Source organism: Prinia subflava, chromosome 6 (genome assembly GCF_021018805.1).
Source record: "Prinia subflava isolate CZ2003 ecotype Zambia chromosome 6, Cam_Psub_1.2, whole genome shotgun sequence".
Taxonomy (NCBI): Eukaryota; Metazoa; Chordata; class Aves; order Passeriformes; family Cisticolidae; genus Prinia; species Prinia subflava.
This window is the reverse complement of record NC_086252.1, coordinates 19,223,606-19,240,412: the sequence shown is the minus strand read 5'-3', so window position 1 is coordinate 19,240,412 and position 16,807 is coordinate 19,223,606. Positions and strand designations below refer to the sequence as shown.

The 16,807-nt window shown below is 43.1% G+C and overlaps 1 protein-coding gene across 2 annotated transcripts in view; it reads right to left on the bottom strand.

Annotated features, from left to right (window-relative positions):
• The window catches only part of TLK1 (tousled like kinase 1), a 68,238-nt gene extending 55,255 nt beyond the window's left edge, over nucleotides 1-12,983 (bottom strand). The window contains exon 1 of one of the 2 annotated variants that reach the window (XM_063400536.1): nucleotides 12,847-12,983. Coding sequence is in view for 1 of the 2 variants with exons in the window: in XM_063400535.1 (XP_063256605.1) it covers nucleotides 12,113-12,260 (148 nt within the window). In the remaining variant the exon portion in view is untranslated. Of the gene's footprint in view, nucleotides 1-12,112; nucleotides 12,261-12,846 lie in introns of those variants that run through there. The other variant, XM_063400535.1, reaches the window with a different exon arrangement.
• Between the last annotated feature and the right edge of the window lie 3,824 nt (nucleotides 12,984-16,807).

The following is a 16,807-nucleotide window of genomic DNA, read 5'->3' as shown; positions in this document are numbered from 1 at the left end:
CAGCATTATCATTAAAGAAATTTGCATTACAGCCATTTCTCCTATCCAAAGCTCATTGCCTAATTTTAAACCAGCTTTCTTTTCTGCTATACTATCACTTTCATTCAAATTTTAGAAGAAAAAAAACCAGAAGGGATTTTCATTCCTTTCAACACAGTCCCTTCCTAAGAACTGCCTATCTCGCTGGCTAAGCAAACCTTGTGGAACACAGTCTGCAATCACATGAATAAAACTTCAAAACGTAAAAGCAGTTAAAGCCCTAGGGGCAACCAGAAATTAGGAAAGAGCAGAGTTATAAGCCTTTGATATCACAAATTGAGAAACAAAATAATATTTTCAGGTATATGTTCAAAACATACTTCAAGACACCAGTAAAAATACTCATCTGTAATTATCATCATCCACCATGTAGAAGTAGCTGAACACTCACAGTACTACTGCTCTTTTATTCTTAGGGGATAAGGATGTTACACTGCCTTCTGTGGCCCACTGTAGGCATAATTTCAGAAAAAAAAAGAGTGATCTAACCTCTCCTCCCCATCTGACAGGAGATAAAACAAGATTTCTCCTTAAAATAGCTCACACCAGAGGCAGGGGAGTACCATGAAATCTCTTGGATGGTTAAAGTGGGCTTTGTGCAGCCCACTTCCTGCAGCCCACTCGACAGAGACAGAACAGCCCATGCTGCTGGGAGGCAGCAGCACACCTTACCAACATCTGACAAATCGGGATGTCTTTTATCTGGTGCACATCTAACATAACTTGTCCACTTTGGGGTAACTCAGCACCAGCTAACCACATGGAAAACACTTTAAAACTGAATACATCTATCACCAAACATATGAGGAATTTGAGAGGACCCAGAAGCAGACCAGGCTTACCTCCATAAGTAAGAAAACACAAACAGTCCAAATGAGGCTACTGCCTTACATTTAGACACAGCCAAGGCCCTGACAAGTCTCCAGGTGCCTGGGGATATCCACCACATGCACCACACTCTTCACCCCAGACTGCTGCTCTAGCGAGCTGTCTCACTGACAAAACCTTAAGCACTATTCAAAGCAGCTGAATGAAAACACATCAGTAAGGAGCAAGTTTCACCAACAGGAGCTCCCTGAAGAACAAACAGGCTGAGCTGGACGCTGCCCTCCTTGCCCTGCCTGCACCCAGCGCAGCTCCCACCGCCGGCAGGGCCAACACACAGCACTGCTGGCAGAGCTGGCAGCCACGTCCCTTACAGCCCCTGCACTGCCTCAGTAAATAGGAACAGGTGATAAAGTCTAACCACGGGAAAACTCCTAAATACAAGGTAGCAAATAGCAACACAAATAACTGAGTACACCAGGCAGGTTTGGGTCTAACTGTTTAAATAAAATCAGCCTAGTCTCTAATGAAACCCTTTCCATCCCTAATAGTCATGTTACCTATTTTGGTAGTTACCTGAAACACCGATTCACTGCTTTCATCTACTGTTTTCACACAAAAAAATACTGTTTCGTGAGTACTACATGTTAAGACTATTTACAAATGAGAAAACTCCACTAAAAATGGCTTATTTTTCAGAACAAGCTCTTACACTCACTATCTTTGGATCACTGATACAATGAACCAAGCAAATTCCATGACCCAATGGATGTAAAAAAAAAGCATTTGGAACAACCTGTCTTAACTTAAACCTAAAAAAGCATGAGCAATTTCATTAAAGACCAAAAAAACACTAACAACATCTGTTATTTCCCAAAAATCTCTCATTTGAACTATTACCCACAAAAACCTTAAAACTGGACTTCACCTTTTCTCAAGTGGTAACTGGTGGTCAGTGAGAACTTTGACACCGCAGATAAACAAGCACTCCTCTGCAGTCCTTCTAGACACAGGTGCCTGTGACTGCAGAACCCCAAGTGCATAAAGCACTCACCCCTGCTGCCAGCACTGCAGCAGGAGAGCTCCTGCATGGTGATGTGCTGCAGGACACGGGAGGAGGCTCTGGGCACATCCTTGCACACCACCGTGCCACTGAGCGCACCTCCAGCTCAGCGTGGGAGGTCCAGCATCCACAGGGCTCCTGCTCCTACTGCACAGACCCACCAGCAACATCAACAGCGTGCACAAATGAAACCTGAGCAGGAGGACCACTGCTGAGAGAAGCAGGATGGTACTGGAGGTCATCCTCGCAGCCCAGCACCAGCCAGGAAGGGAAACTGGCAGTGGGAGAAGGCAGGCTGAGTGACCTGATGGTGTAGGAGAGAGCACACATCCCACCCAGGGACAGCAGAGGTGGTGGCACACTCACACATTCTGCAACTTCTGACAGTCACTGGTATTGCTGCCTCATTGCTTGCTTCCCTTAGAAAGATGGGATTTCAAAGCCAGAAAAAAAAGAGTAAAAATAGCAGTAAAAATTTCCATTTTTTTTGTTTTTTGGTTCGAACAAACTTGAAGGGAAAGATTTAAGGGAAACAGCAGGAAGGTGGTGTCAGACGCTGGCAGAGACTGGTGCCTGTTGTTTGCACTTCTCTGGAAGAAAAAAACAAGTGAAAGGCTCAGAGAACAGCACGTTGTGATTTAGCCAAGAGAACAAATCAGGTCAACTAGCAATCACACAACATGGAGGGAAAAACCCCAAAGCCCGTCACTATTAGGGTAACTTACTGGAGATTATTTCATTGTCATAGCTTCACTATTTCATACCAAATTATGACATGTGTTGCAAGTACAACAAATACGGAGAAAATACAAGAAACACAATATTAATGTATCATCGGATACACAACCAGGCTGTTGTGAACTTTACACGTTTCTGTTCTTCTGTTTAAAAGCAAACAATACCAAAACCTAAAATTCATGATATGGCAAAACTAGCATGACTAATCCAGCTGCCAAACTTTGTACCATCTGCAATCATCATCAGATTTAACAAGATTACATATTTTAAAAAATGAAACAAGTTTTTAAGAGGTATGTAATAATAAACAACAGGAATTTAGAATATTTTTACTAAAAAGCAGCTGAAATCTCTGTGTAAGTTTAGCTTGTTTATGAGACTGCTTTGCGAAATGCAGGATCCTAACAGCAACACCAGTATTCCTAATGATAAAACAATTCACTGAGACAACGGTTTGTGTATAAATAAAAATGTGTACATTCAGGACATATAAAACTGCTGCTTCCTTAATAGTAAGCTGTTGCATGTTCTGGATATGGTAGCATGTATCAAGCAAGCAACTGAAAACAAATCATGTATGGATGCAGAATACCAAGTACCACCTAACAAGGAAGACCAACATGACACTTGCTTCTCCGTTTGAATACTGCTGTAACTCCTCTTAAGCATTACTTGTATCACAATCATTTATTAATACTATTTAATTACAAAGAAGCAATATGCAATCTGATTGTATAAGTAAATTAAATAAGCAATGAACTTCAAAAAAGCAACCACATACTGAGGCCATAAGACGCACAGCAGAAAGTGCTTTTTAAATCTCATTTAAAAATTCTACACCTGCATCGTCAGGAATTACTTTTATTTGAATTCTGCTTGTAACTTTAAAACATTAAAATCCCACTCCTCATAATGACCCTTCATAAGACTAAGAACACAAGTACTATAAGAGTTACTTCACTTTATTCAGAGTTAAAGCTTTCTTGTGAAGAGCTTACAAGACAGCCTCTTACCAAACCTTAGGACTGTGACTAAAACTACCGAAACTAAATCATGACATTAATTTAACAGTCAAGAAGTTTCTAGAACGTGTATCAAAGACAGAGCAACCACTCCCAAACAGCCACCAGCTCAAGAAATAACTGAATTGCCAAAAAAACCCCGAAAAAACCAAAGAAAAACCCTAGTAATACTAATAAAAGCACTCTTTATAATCACTGCTATCACAATTTAAATTTAAAAAATCTTACTTTACAAGGATAATCACACTCCTTAGACCACCACCACTCTTGAATAGTCTACAGATGTTAAAGTGATTATTATTAATAATGTGTGGATTTTATTTTCTATTGCTTTATAATGAAAATATCATCTTCTTAAAGGACACTACTTTTCTCATCACTTTTACTAAGAATAATCTATGAAATAACAAAGGCTATAACATCCTTGAGAGGTATAGCTGTTAGCAAGAGGGTATTAGGACTCACACTAAAATTGGCTAAAGTACTGTTGCAAAATTTAGGACAAAACTGTGGAACTTATGGGAACATAACATTAACTAGAAAAAAATCCAGTATTTACCAAATACAGCTATGCAATGTACAGGTTGGATTAGTCTAAGCCACAGGAGTGCAAAAAAGAAGTATTACAAATTCTACTTGTAGCATCATCTGAGTTTGTCTCCACAGAACCAAGAGGCCAAAGAGTTCCATGGTTGAGAACAGAAATGGGAAAGACCCCTGCTGTTCAATCTACGTGATCCCAAGAACATCACAGTCCCACAGTGGGAAGACCAGGATCTAAATTATTCTGTTTCAGACTTGCAGGACTTATGAAAATCAAATATCTATTTGTAAGATTACTTCCCAATTTCTTGCCCTTCAGCATATAGTTCAGAAGTTTGTTTACTTTTTTAAAAAAATGCAATCCACCAAAAGTTACAGATAAAAGACACAGTGATTGAAGAATCTAGATGCTTTCAGTTCAAGGTAGTTACAAAATTCAATAGCTAAAAGGCTGGGACATCATACAGCAGATTTTTCTAAGACCATCAGGATTTCCTTTATTCCTCAAAAAACCCTGATATTTTTCTCTTATAGGTATAGATCTATTAGAAGTCCATAGAAATGGAATCTAGTCTTCCTCAATCCCCCAAATAACTATTGGTCAGTCTTCATTTCCTGCAAAAGGCACTCTGGAGTTTCTTACCACCATCTCCATCTCTTAAAATACAAAGTTCAGAGTGCTTTGTTCTTAAGGACTTTATAAAGAAAGCACTGCAGCCTTAAGTTTCCACCTACTTAAAACTGCAGGTATGATGAGGATGCATTGCTTAATGCTCCTGCTGCCACCTCCCAGCAAGCAGAAGTGTTCCTAGGGAATATCAAGCTTCTCCATGACATCCAGTTTCACATAAAAGCTCCAGTAAATTAACTTTCCCACTCTGAAGTGACCAGATTCCTGTCACAGTTGTGTAGCCACTCAACAATCACTAGCTGCCCCTCTTAAATCCTTGGAGGACAGTTGTCAGCTTCAGAGCTTTTCCAGATAAAGCTATTGAGCACAAGGCAGGCAATTTTTCTTATTTGTGTATTTTTAAAATACGCTTCAGCACTAACTGTTTAATCGAAGCTTGGAGCAATAAGAATCTATGGTGAGATTTAAAGTTTATGATCTATTAAATTCATAACAGAGAAAAATGCATTCAAACATTATAAACTTTAGTGCTCTGCTGGCAGACAGACCATCACACCACTGGAAGCTGTGGGTGAGCTGCCTGAGTTGGAGTTTTGAAGCATTTGATCAGCTTTCACCTGCAACTGCTTCGGTCATATTTGTTCAACCACTTCAGTAGTTGGGTTACTCAGAACTGCTAAAGAGCAACTGACAGCTTGGAAAGCAGCAAAGTCTGGCTTTCTCTTTCAAATGAAGAACACGAAGGACTGGAGACTGGATTTGATCTATTAACTCCAAATTTCGCAAGGCACAGTGACCCAAAGTAATTGACCGATTTCATAAACTACAGACAATTCTCCTTTATCTGGTTGAAATGCAAAGCACATTTGGATATATTTGTTTCTTACTATGTACATAGCACAATTAGAATTCATTTTATTTAACTAACAAAGTTAGCTAAAAGCTGTCTAAAGCATGGGGAATGATGTTTCTTAAACATTAAAAATCTAAGCTGCATAACGCCTTAAATAAATCCATATAGACGTGTCCCCTCCTTCCTAGCAAGAGGTATGATCAAATTAGACCAATTAGAATCAACTTTTCTTTAGAAAAAATAATTAAGCACAAATGCAAAATAGAATTAAAAACAATTATTTAATCAGGGTTTCCTGCTCACTGATTTAAGTCATGATTAAAATTAATAATATAGTCACTGTGATTTTAGTCAATCCCTCCAGCACGGACCCATCCCAAATGGTCACACAGTCCCAGTCTTCCCCCAGCATCCCCAGCATCTCCAACTACTTAAGACCTTTTGCTCCCTTCTTGCAGGACTAAGTTTGAGGTGGATTAGAGCTTACAAGCAGTCATCTTCCTGCCACCTATCGCATCCCCCCACCCCGGGAAAGCCTAGGTCCCAAGATTTTTCTGCTGTATATCCCAGCACCCTGGTCAGGAATGAAAGAAAGGAGTAAGACCTCCAGAGAGAACGTGCCTGGGAAGGAAGCAGACTCTTACTTCCTATCCCAAACAAAGCATCTCAGTAAGAAGGGAGTCAAGATGACGGGAAATGCAGAATCCAAAATACCTTCTGGTGCTCACTAACGCTTCCCTGCTCCTAGCGAGCTTTGTCCTTAAGTACTGAACGTGAAGTGCAGTACTTGTTCCTGGTTATTTTCAGCTACTATTAGAAGTTTTCCACTTGCAACACCTGAAAAACTGGGCTATATTATGGTGGCCAGCTTCTGTTGAACTGCTCTCCAACGATCACAACTGAAGTACTGGCATTCTCAACAGAAATCCTGACCACTCTTCTTACTCTACCCACCTTCACATCTACTCAGAGCAATTTGGCAACCCAAATTTCCCTTTTCCTCTTTTATAACTGAAACACAGCAAGCCAAACAGAAAGAACTTCATAAAGCTTTTCTTCCTCCCACTTGTGTGCTTTTATGTTTTTAGCTACAGTTCAGGAACTACTCTACTGCATAAAAACAATTTACTAACTTCAACATTTTTTCTTGCGTAAAAAAGCTCAGCATGGAAGCAAAAAATTTAGTATGGGAGTAAATGGATTGGGAGCAAGAACTACTTCAAAACACAACCTTATACCAAGAACACAAAAAGCATAAAGGATTATTTAAGCCTGTCATATTTCCATAATCTCAATTCTTAAGGTAGCAAAATTCTATAGAACTTTGATCATGATGCACTATATATGGTAGTGTTTCCCAGCAGTCACAACAGTATTTTGCAATCATTTAGGATTATCAGGCACTAAGAAAATCCAAAGAAATGTCAAAACTAACTGCAGACTAAAGTTACTACTACCAAGCAAGTTTACTTCAGCTTGGTGGAGAAAAAAATTACTTGCCGAAAGAACAAGCAAGTAAGAAAAAAACATAGAGGGGAAAAATGAATGAGAGAAACAACAAGTTTTTTATTTGAATGGAGATAATAAATAAAAATATCCTATCCCTATACTGATTCCCTCTCCATTTAAAATGGAATAGGTTAATGGAAAATTCCATTCCAGGCAGAATAAAACAATTAAAACAGTTGGCCAAGTTGACTAATTTACTCTATTTGCTACAGCACTTGCCTTTTAGAAAACCAGATTCAAACAAGAATCTGTATTAAAAAAGGTTTCCTTTCCCATTTCTCATTTGGACCTGCTACAAAATCTTCAAAGAATTTGGCATAAGCATCAGCTTACTACAAGAATCACATCTTCAACAAAACCAGCAATAATAGCACAAGCTAGAATTTGTGTGTATCACTGCCCCAACATTAATCTCAGACAACACCTGCTTGTGCTACAGGCAGCCTAAATAACCTTTTATGATTGCTGTGCTCATTCTGAGTAAAAATATGCCATAATTTTTAAATACAAAAAGTGTTCCTGTTCTTCTCTGTTCCCATATAAACTGGCCAAACCTGTAAAATTTTTGATCTACAGTTGAATGATAAAAGCCAACAAAATTACTGAGAACTTCCTGTTAAAACAAAGAAAGTAGCTGAGGTTTTACACTACACACAAACAGAAAACAACAACTCTGCAAGTTTTAATACAATTCAGGTTGCTTTCATGTTAATGGACTAATATATTGTACATAGCATACAGATACAACCTGGCATCTAGAAGCGTTTTCTAGACTGGAAAGTTAAGGAGGAAATAAACTGTACTTTTGTGCTCAGACACACAGCTACCATCACATTTTAGGTAAGAGTAAATACAAACAGTACACATTTATCAAATTTTAAGAAAAAAGTTACCAATGAAATTTGCTACCCATGCAATATAACTTCTTCAAAGACTGTCAAATGCATGGCATAAATTTATTTACCATTTTGCCATCATATATTAATTTGGGCTCAAACTTCAAAACTGAAATTTGCATTCCTATTGTGTTAATTCAAAGTTCTGTTTGGCATTCTATTTTGCTTTTAGCAGAGTACTGAATGCCAACAGCACACAAAAAGAATAACTTACAAAGCATTATGCTTAATTACCAGATACTGCAGCACTGCCCAGTGAGCCAACCGTGTCCTGGGCTGCACCAAAAGCAGCATGTCTAGAACATGAAAGGAGGCGATTCTGCCCCTCTACTCCACACTGCTGAGACCCCACCTGGAGAGACACAAAGGTCATGGACCCGCTGGAAAAAAACAGACAAAGGCCATGAAGCTGACCAGAGGCCTGGAGCATCTCTGCTATGAAGACAGGCTGGGAGAGTTGGTGTTGTTCAGCCTGGGGAAGAGAAGGCTCCGAGGAGACCATACAGCACCTTCCAGTAACTAAAGAGGCCTATAAGAAAGCTGGACAGAGACTTTTTACAAGAGCATGAAGGGACAGGACAAGGGACAACAGCTTTAAACTGATACAGAGTAGATTTAGATTAGATACTAGGAATAAATTATTTACTTTGGGGGTGGTGAGACTCTGGAATAGGCTGACCCTCCAGTAGTTGTGCAGTTGTGCCTTCTGCGTCCCTGGAAGTGTTCAAGTCCAAGCTGAGTGGGGCTTTGAGCAACCTGGTCTACTGGGAGGTGTCCTCACCCACGGCAGGGGGTTGGAACAAGATGATCTTTACAGTCCCTTCCAACCCAAGGCCATCTATGGAATCTCTTCTGACTCTGCCTTTTCAGCATCAGCCTGAACATTTCCCATTTACAAAACAGCACTTTGCACGGATGTGTTTTAATATTTTTAGTTATGTACATAAAGCAGACAAAAATCAAGAAACTTCCAACAGGAAATTGTGTGACTGCAATTATGTGAGCTATGGCACAATCACATATACAGTATGTAAAATAATACCGCATAACAGTCCTCCTAAATTCCTGATACCATCTACTGCAGGGCTCTTAAGTGACCACATATACCACACGTAAGTTATGGGTGTATAAAACAACTGACAGAACGACAGACATTTACAAGCTACACTAAAATGCAAACAAGAGATAGTTCTCATACAGTAGAAGTGTACAGCTGCAACTGTATTCAAGTCCATGCCAGTCTTTTCATTTCAAAACCTCAAAACACAAATACAAATCAATACAGCAAAGCCATGAGGCCACTTTAGAAGATATAGAAGAAAACATCCAATGGAAAATGTTGCTGCAATGTTGCAGTGCATTTTAAAATATTATAATATTTTTAACATATTATTTCCTCTGATCTCACACATATTTTCCAGGTAGTCTCATTTGATACTGACAAGATATTGCCATGTTTTCAAAAATGTGTTTGTGCAATTGTTATATATGCCAGAGCTTTTTTTTGCTTTCTTCCTACTAGATATTCAGAAAATACTTTCAGAACTTCCTAAATCAAGGTGTTGAGGTTTTCTGCTCTTAATAAACCAGAATCTTCAAATGTCCATGTGAGACATGTGAGCTGGTACCAGACCTTCACAGGTGAGGTCAGACCAACCACAGCACATGTGGTACACTCTGTGAAGGTCTGCACTTCCAAAGGCAACAGGGACATAACTCTCACAGCAGCCAGCCAAAGGGATTTCAATCCACAAACAAGAAGGCCAGGCTGGCAAAGAAGCCCTGCACAAATGCCAAATGCACTGCATTGGTAAATATTACCCACTCAAAACTGGCACCAGCAGTGATGCAGCTGTGATCCAGTACGGGCCGGCAGCCTTGTGCACTGCTCCAAAACCCACAAGCTCCATTAACATCACAAGGTATCACAGGTTTAGAATTGATGATGGCACAGGCTCCTATAAACACACTGCACTGCAAATATTCCACGTTTATTAGTTTGATCTGGCATCGATCTTTCGCATATATAAGCCAATGTCTATAAACATACTAATGTATTTATATTTCAGGGCCTATTGACTTCCATCAAGATACTTCTTCATAAAACGTATACACATGAAGTAAGATGATAACATCCCACAAGCATGAATACAAAACATAAACCCAAGCATGGCAGCTTATGCTCCTTTTCAAAGAGCGACCTAGTGAGGACACACAATTTAAATGCAACCCTGAAACACCAAGCAAATACAACACATTACAGTACCAAGCAAACACCAAGGTTTTGATTACTTTTAACTCCATAATCTGTATTAGAGGATGCAAATTACAGTACCCAGTAAAATCCAACAGCATGACTTGTAAGAAAGAAAAATGTAAATAGCATAAACATCATATTTAAAATGAGTTTCATAAAAAATATTTTTCTTGTCTCAATAGAGGTACTCAAAGGCCTCCATAAAATAGATACATAACTTATACTGGAATAATCATTTTAAGCTTGTGTGGCAGGTATTTGAAATACATCCAAAAATATCCTACATATACATGTTACCTGCATGCATATTCATAACAAGAGTTGCAACAGTGAAGAAATCGACTCTCGGTAAACTTAAAACTAAGAATTTGGCTGGTGGTGGTCGTTTTTCTAACAGCTTTGGCTTCCCAGAGAAGATGAGCACAAAATGCCTGCCACTTTACTCAGCATCTTTAACATATACCATAATTCCCTCCCAGGTATTTTCTAGAGCATTTCATGTCAATCTACCTGCAGGAGCGTGTGCAAAAGTGACACAGAGTGATACAAGTCTGACAACTACTGGTGTGGAAAATGGAGAAACCAGACTGCATGATATGTTTAAAGGATGTCGAATCCCTGTTACCAAGTGCCTACATTGCTTATCAACCAAAAAAACCCAACAAGAAAACCCAAAAAGCAAGCAAGCAAGCAACTACAGGAAGACCTAAAAAAACAAAGCCTCCCCATCTTCACAACTATTTCTATTTTAAGTTAGCAAATTTCCTGCTTAGGCGATGACGTTTTGCAGATGCTACAAGAAATGGTATTCATTAAACTGGGGCAAATCAATTAAAATTATACAACTGCTCGGTATGCAAGTATCTGTGCATAAAAGTTCTCCTCCGCCACTAACCGGCGTTCAGCAAGTAGTTATTTTAGCTAAAAGCGCCGAGCAACTCACTAGCTGTATAACTGCTACATCTTGTGGCAACACAACACGAGGAGGAAAAGCAGACAATACCCGAAAGGGAACATCGAAGGGACTTGTTTGCTCATAACCTTCATACAGATATTCCCTGCAAACACCCACAACACCCTGCTGTCGCTGTCGGTGTAACACAAGAGGGGAGGAGCAGGGGAGGGAGGAGAAAAATATTATCATCGAAGGCGTGATGGAGGACAGGAGAAAGTTGCAGTCATTCCGTGGCGGCCGCAAGGCGCCCTGTCACTTCTGGCCGCAAAACCGGCCGCCCCCGAGGGCGCTTTGCCCATGGGGACGAACCTCCGGTATCGGCCCCTCTCCTTCCCACCTCCATGATGCCAAAAGTGCCCAACTCCCTCCAGCAACAGCGGCTGCATCCTCCGGCGCAGCACTTCTACTTAGCCGCTGGCGGAGGGGAGCCTCTTTCGGGGAGAAGGCGGCGAGCGGCCGCCCGAGGATTCGCGAGCGGCTGCGGCAGGCGGACGGCCCGGGCACGGAGGGAGCACGGCGGGTCCCCCTCCGCGGCCCGCGGGGGGGAACAACGAGGCACGGCCGCGCTGACGAGCGGGCGGGGGCGGCGGGGCCCCGCTCGCCCAGCGCCCGAGGCTCCGCTCACCGCCACCGGGCCCGGCGCTGACCCCGCGCCGCCGCCGGGGGCACCGGCCTCTCCCGCCGCCGCTTCCCGGTGGTCCGGGACCGGCCTCCGGCGGCGGCGACCGGGCCCCTCCCCAAGGGCCGGGCCCCCCGCGCAGCCCCGCGGCGCGCTGGTTACCTTCCTTGGGCGGCTTGCCGGGCGGCGCGCCGTGCAGCTGGGAGGCCGCCGCCGCCGCGGAGCAGCCCTGCAGGCTCGGTGGGGACGTGGAGAGCCGGGACCAAGATGGCGGCCCCTCCAAACTTCCACTGCTACTTTGGACACTCATCAAGCTACTTTCCTGGAGCCCGGCAGCCGCCGGGGGCGGCGGGGAAGGCGGCGCGGCGGGGGGACACCCAGCGCCGCGCTCATGGCCGGGGGGCCGGCCCGACACCGGCGCGGGGAGGCCGCCGGCTGGGAGCGAGCTCCGGAGGCAGGCGGGGCGCGGGAGAGACGGGGCGCGGGGCCAGCGCAACCTGCCCGCACCTCTGCACTGCGTCGCCGCCGCCGAGCAGCCGCCTGTGTCTGAGGCCAACCTTCCCCGCCGCCGCCGCCGCTGCCGCCGGGGAGGGGAGGGGAGGGCGCAGGCGGGGAGGGGTCATGCGCAAACACGATCGCGAGCCGAGCGAGCGCCGCGCTCCGCCGGCGCCCAGCCGAGCCCCGCCGAGCCGGAGCCGCCCAGGGGCGGCCGGCGGGAGCGGCGCCAGCCGCGCACGCACCTGCCCCCGGCCCCGCCGCGCCGCGCGGCCCGAGCGCGCCGGCTGCTCCCGCCTCCGGGCCGCTGCCCCGGGCCGGCTGCTGCCCCGCCGGCTGAACCTTCTCCCCGTGCACGCCCGTCCCGCGGCGAGACCTCCCCGCCTTGCCCGAGCGCGCACCTTCCGAGCCGCGGGCGGCCCTCCGGCCGCCCCGGCCCAGCCGGAGCTAGCTCCCCTGAGGCCGCGGCGTTCCCCTCCGTCTCGGTCTCCTCGGCGGCACGGTTCGCCCGTGCCCCCGCGCCGACCGCCGCGCCTTCCCCCGCGCCCCGCCGCCACGGCCATGGTGGTGGCGGGGCGGGGCGGCGGGGGCGGGAGCGGCGGCGGAGACGGAGACGGTACGCGCGGCTGCCGCGGCCGGGGCCGCTCCGCCCGGCACCTCCCCGGCGTGCGGCCGCGCGGGGCGAGCCCTGCCCGTGCTCCGGCAGCGGCAGCGGCAGCGGCGGGGCTCAGCGGGCGCTTCCCAGCGCCGTCCAGGTGGACGGTGTTCAGGCAGCATCTCCGGGGGCGCCTGCCGCTTCTCAGTGCTCTTCTCTTCCCGGACAGGACGGTGTGGCAGCAGAGACTCGGCGGGACTCGGGAGAAGCTGATGTCCCGAGGGAGAAGGCTTTGGCCGCCAGCCGCAGCCCGCCTCGCTGAGGAGCGGGAGCTCCCATCGGATGAACTGGAAGTCGGGCAGGAGCCACGTACCAGGCCCACCACCTCACCCGCTTCAGCCACCAGGCTGGGGCTCCCAACCGGGCACTAACGCCGACTTGGCGAATTTCAAAACGTTCCTCTCTGCCTTGAATTTAGAGACTGAAGTGCAAACTTAGCCGAATTTTTCAGTTTTTCCTTCCTTAAAATTAACATAATCATGACTGAGAACATGAGATGCATGGAAAGTCACTTCTGAAACAAAACCTTTTAATTTATCAGTGCAACTGGTAAATATATTTTATACACATTTATATATAACAGGGATAACAATGACTTTGATTACTTACAAAAAAAATCACGGGTTGCAGATATATTGCATTTTGTATATATGAAGAATATGTTCATCATTCAGGCATGGCGCTTATTTTGTGGTTGCTGTGTGGAGACATCCTGGCCATCTACTAACCTACTTTCCCCTCTATTTGAGAATGACAGGAATAGATTACTAATGTTGGATTGCAGCTCTCTGCACAACACACATATTACTAATTCTGTCTCTTCCTTTTAAAGTGACATCTGTCAAATTATCTAAGATCTTCACCTCCCACAAGTATACGGCATAGCTAGAAGTTTCCTTGCAATTTGGTATTAACTTAAAGTAAAAATTAGTATGTTTACTCACTAAACAAGTCTGTTCCAGGATATCTATCTAGTAACAGCTATACTTTTTTCTTGGGAGAATTGATCTGATATTTCAACAAGGACCTGCTTTTAAGGACTTGATCCTAAAGAGTTCTCAAACTTTACATAAGCAAATTACATCAGGAAATTTCCAGTACTTGGGAATGAAGTAAAACAGTGTCAGTTCAGTCTGCAATATTAGTACTTAGCAGCTGGTATAGAATATTCTTGCTAGGTTAAAACTAAAACATACTCATAATCCCACAATCCACATGATAGCATAAGTGAACATGCACCTCATTTTGTGATGAATATATCCTGCTGTAGCATGCTGCTTTTAAAATCTGCCAAGTAAAAAGCAGTAAGTGAAAATGTGAAAGAAATTCTCTTTGTTTATAGCTCTTCGCATCCACTTCATATAAACCCCTGCTGTCCTTACAAAACCATACATAAGCAAGCATTCTTTCTGCCAGTTTTGCTTATAAACTGTTGCCTACAAACCATTCCACAGACACAGTTGAGATTTCTTGTTTAAGTAAAGCACTACTTTGGTTAGGGGAAAAGGACATCATAAAGAAGATCCCATTCATTACTTCCTCTATCAGACATGCAGTTTAAATATTATAAAAAGGCTGAAGTGTCTTTTATATTTTCAAACATTAACACTATGAAAAATAATCAGATCTTTGCCATCTCATAATGTGTTGGACAACACCTCATTGAGGGACCAGGAGTAAGTGGGCACGTACTGCAGGATTTCCCAGCAGAGCACAGTACCTGCTGCAAAATATGGCTTGAGTCTGCATTTGTAATGTAGTAGCGCTGTATCTCTGGTTTCATGAGTTGGTGATGTTGAGATCAAAAGCAGAGTGTGAATTACATAGACCATCTCCAGATGAGACAACGTATATGACTTCAAGAACACGTGGAGCTGGGTATATTCCCCTCTTTAGTTTACAGAAAACCTACTTTGTCACTGAGTTAGAGCTGATTACTGATTTTAATATACCCCTTTATTTGTAAAGCCACATTGCTTCAGTGTTACCAATTTAATAGTATCATGGCAGGAGAGAACACCTTCATTAGTACCTTCCAGAAATTTCAAATTTCAAAAGATTTCCCTTATCAAACAGCATCATAAATGTACATAATGCTTTTCCTTGAATGTCTTTATTTTGCAATAAAACTTTATGATCCAGTGGCCAGAGAGATGGTCTTTCTCCAGATGGAGTGGTGAGCAGTCAGCATCACCTGCCCAAAATGTTAAATACTAAATCCACCTCAAATAGTACTAAGTACTACTATTATTTTAAAAAAATATAATAAATATGAAATCTTTCTCTTTGCCTTCTAGTTTTTAGGAACAGAATAGTCTTCTATCAAGGTCTACATGAGCGCTGCATACCATCAACATCAGGCATAACTTGAGGTAGTAGATACAGGGAAATCAACATTCATTGGGATTGCTCTGGGTAACAACAAGTAAGGTACCTACCTGGAAAATTTGATTCCAGGTGAAGCCACAGAAAACTCAATTGCTTTTGCTAATTCTTAAGGAAGAGGACCTCAAAATTCAGAACAGAGGAGTGAAAATCCTGTGTGCTGTTTTTCTCACAAGAATGTGTCAAATGAAAGTTAGCAATATTTATGGTAGTGGTAACTCCAGCTGAAAAACAGAAAAGCATAAGGAATTTTCCTTATTCCAAAGATTTTAAAAAAGGTAGGCAACAAAATCCTGAAAAGTATTAAAATTTTAAGAGCTTTCAATTTTGTCACTGGAATTATCTATGCAAGAAACTTTTATCACAGTAAGTTCACAATCTCTAGGAAGTAAGAGAAGTTAAGTGGCAGATAGCAAAGGAAGGTGCTTAAAGAAAAGAATTAATGGTCTGAATAGTGACAGTAAGAAAGATTACAGCAGGAGTGAGTTTTTGGAGACATCTACATTGCACCTACAAAGATTACTGTGCACTCAGGTCAAATGTCAGTTACACAGTTTCCACACACATCCTTTAGAGACAGAGGCATCATTTCAAACATTGCACATAAAATCCAGAGTTTATCCCACATGTTCTTAAGGAAGACTATGCTATGACTTTGGGACAAGTTATAGAGATACGACAATTTCTTCCCTATTCTGAGACCTTCACCTTCATTGTTCATAGGCACCAAATACATTTTAGCATCCTCATAAAAGATTTGTATCTAATAAAATCAAACAATACATGTTCTTAACAACTGCATATATCTTACTTCTCTTTTTCCCATCAAAGTCAATTTGCTATTAGCTGGCTTAGGTTTCATGCAAGCAGCAGGTACTGCTATACCAAGGCATAGCAATGACCACGCCAGGTAACTGATTATATGAATAACATTTATTTACATATAGGTTCCAAATAAGACCATTTCAAAATTATGTCGTAATTAGAAGGAAGGCCTCCAATTCACGAGATGATTGGAAGAAGTAGAGGTAGAAGAGGAGCTTGATTTAGCAGGCTGGTTCTTCTAGGAAGGGAAGTCAAGAGTTACAAAAAATGACAATATCCTTGGAAAGTAGTAAACTATATGCTCTAAACTATATGCTAAATGATATGCTTCCAAACTTAAATCAGTCTCTGTCAGAGACAAATCAGGGAAGTGTTAGGAGTCAGAGATCATTAGGGTCTTTACTTCTGATGCTTTTGGCATCTTTTTTATATTTAGATTTCTTCCATCTTCTTGGACTTGGCACAAGACATTAGAGCAACCAAGACTGGGTATCCTT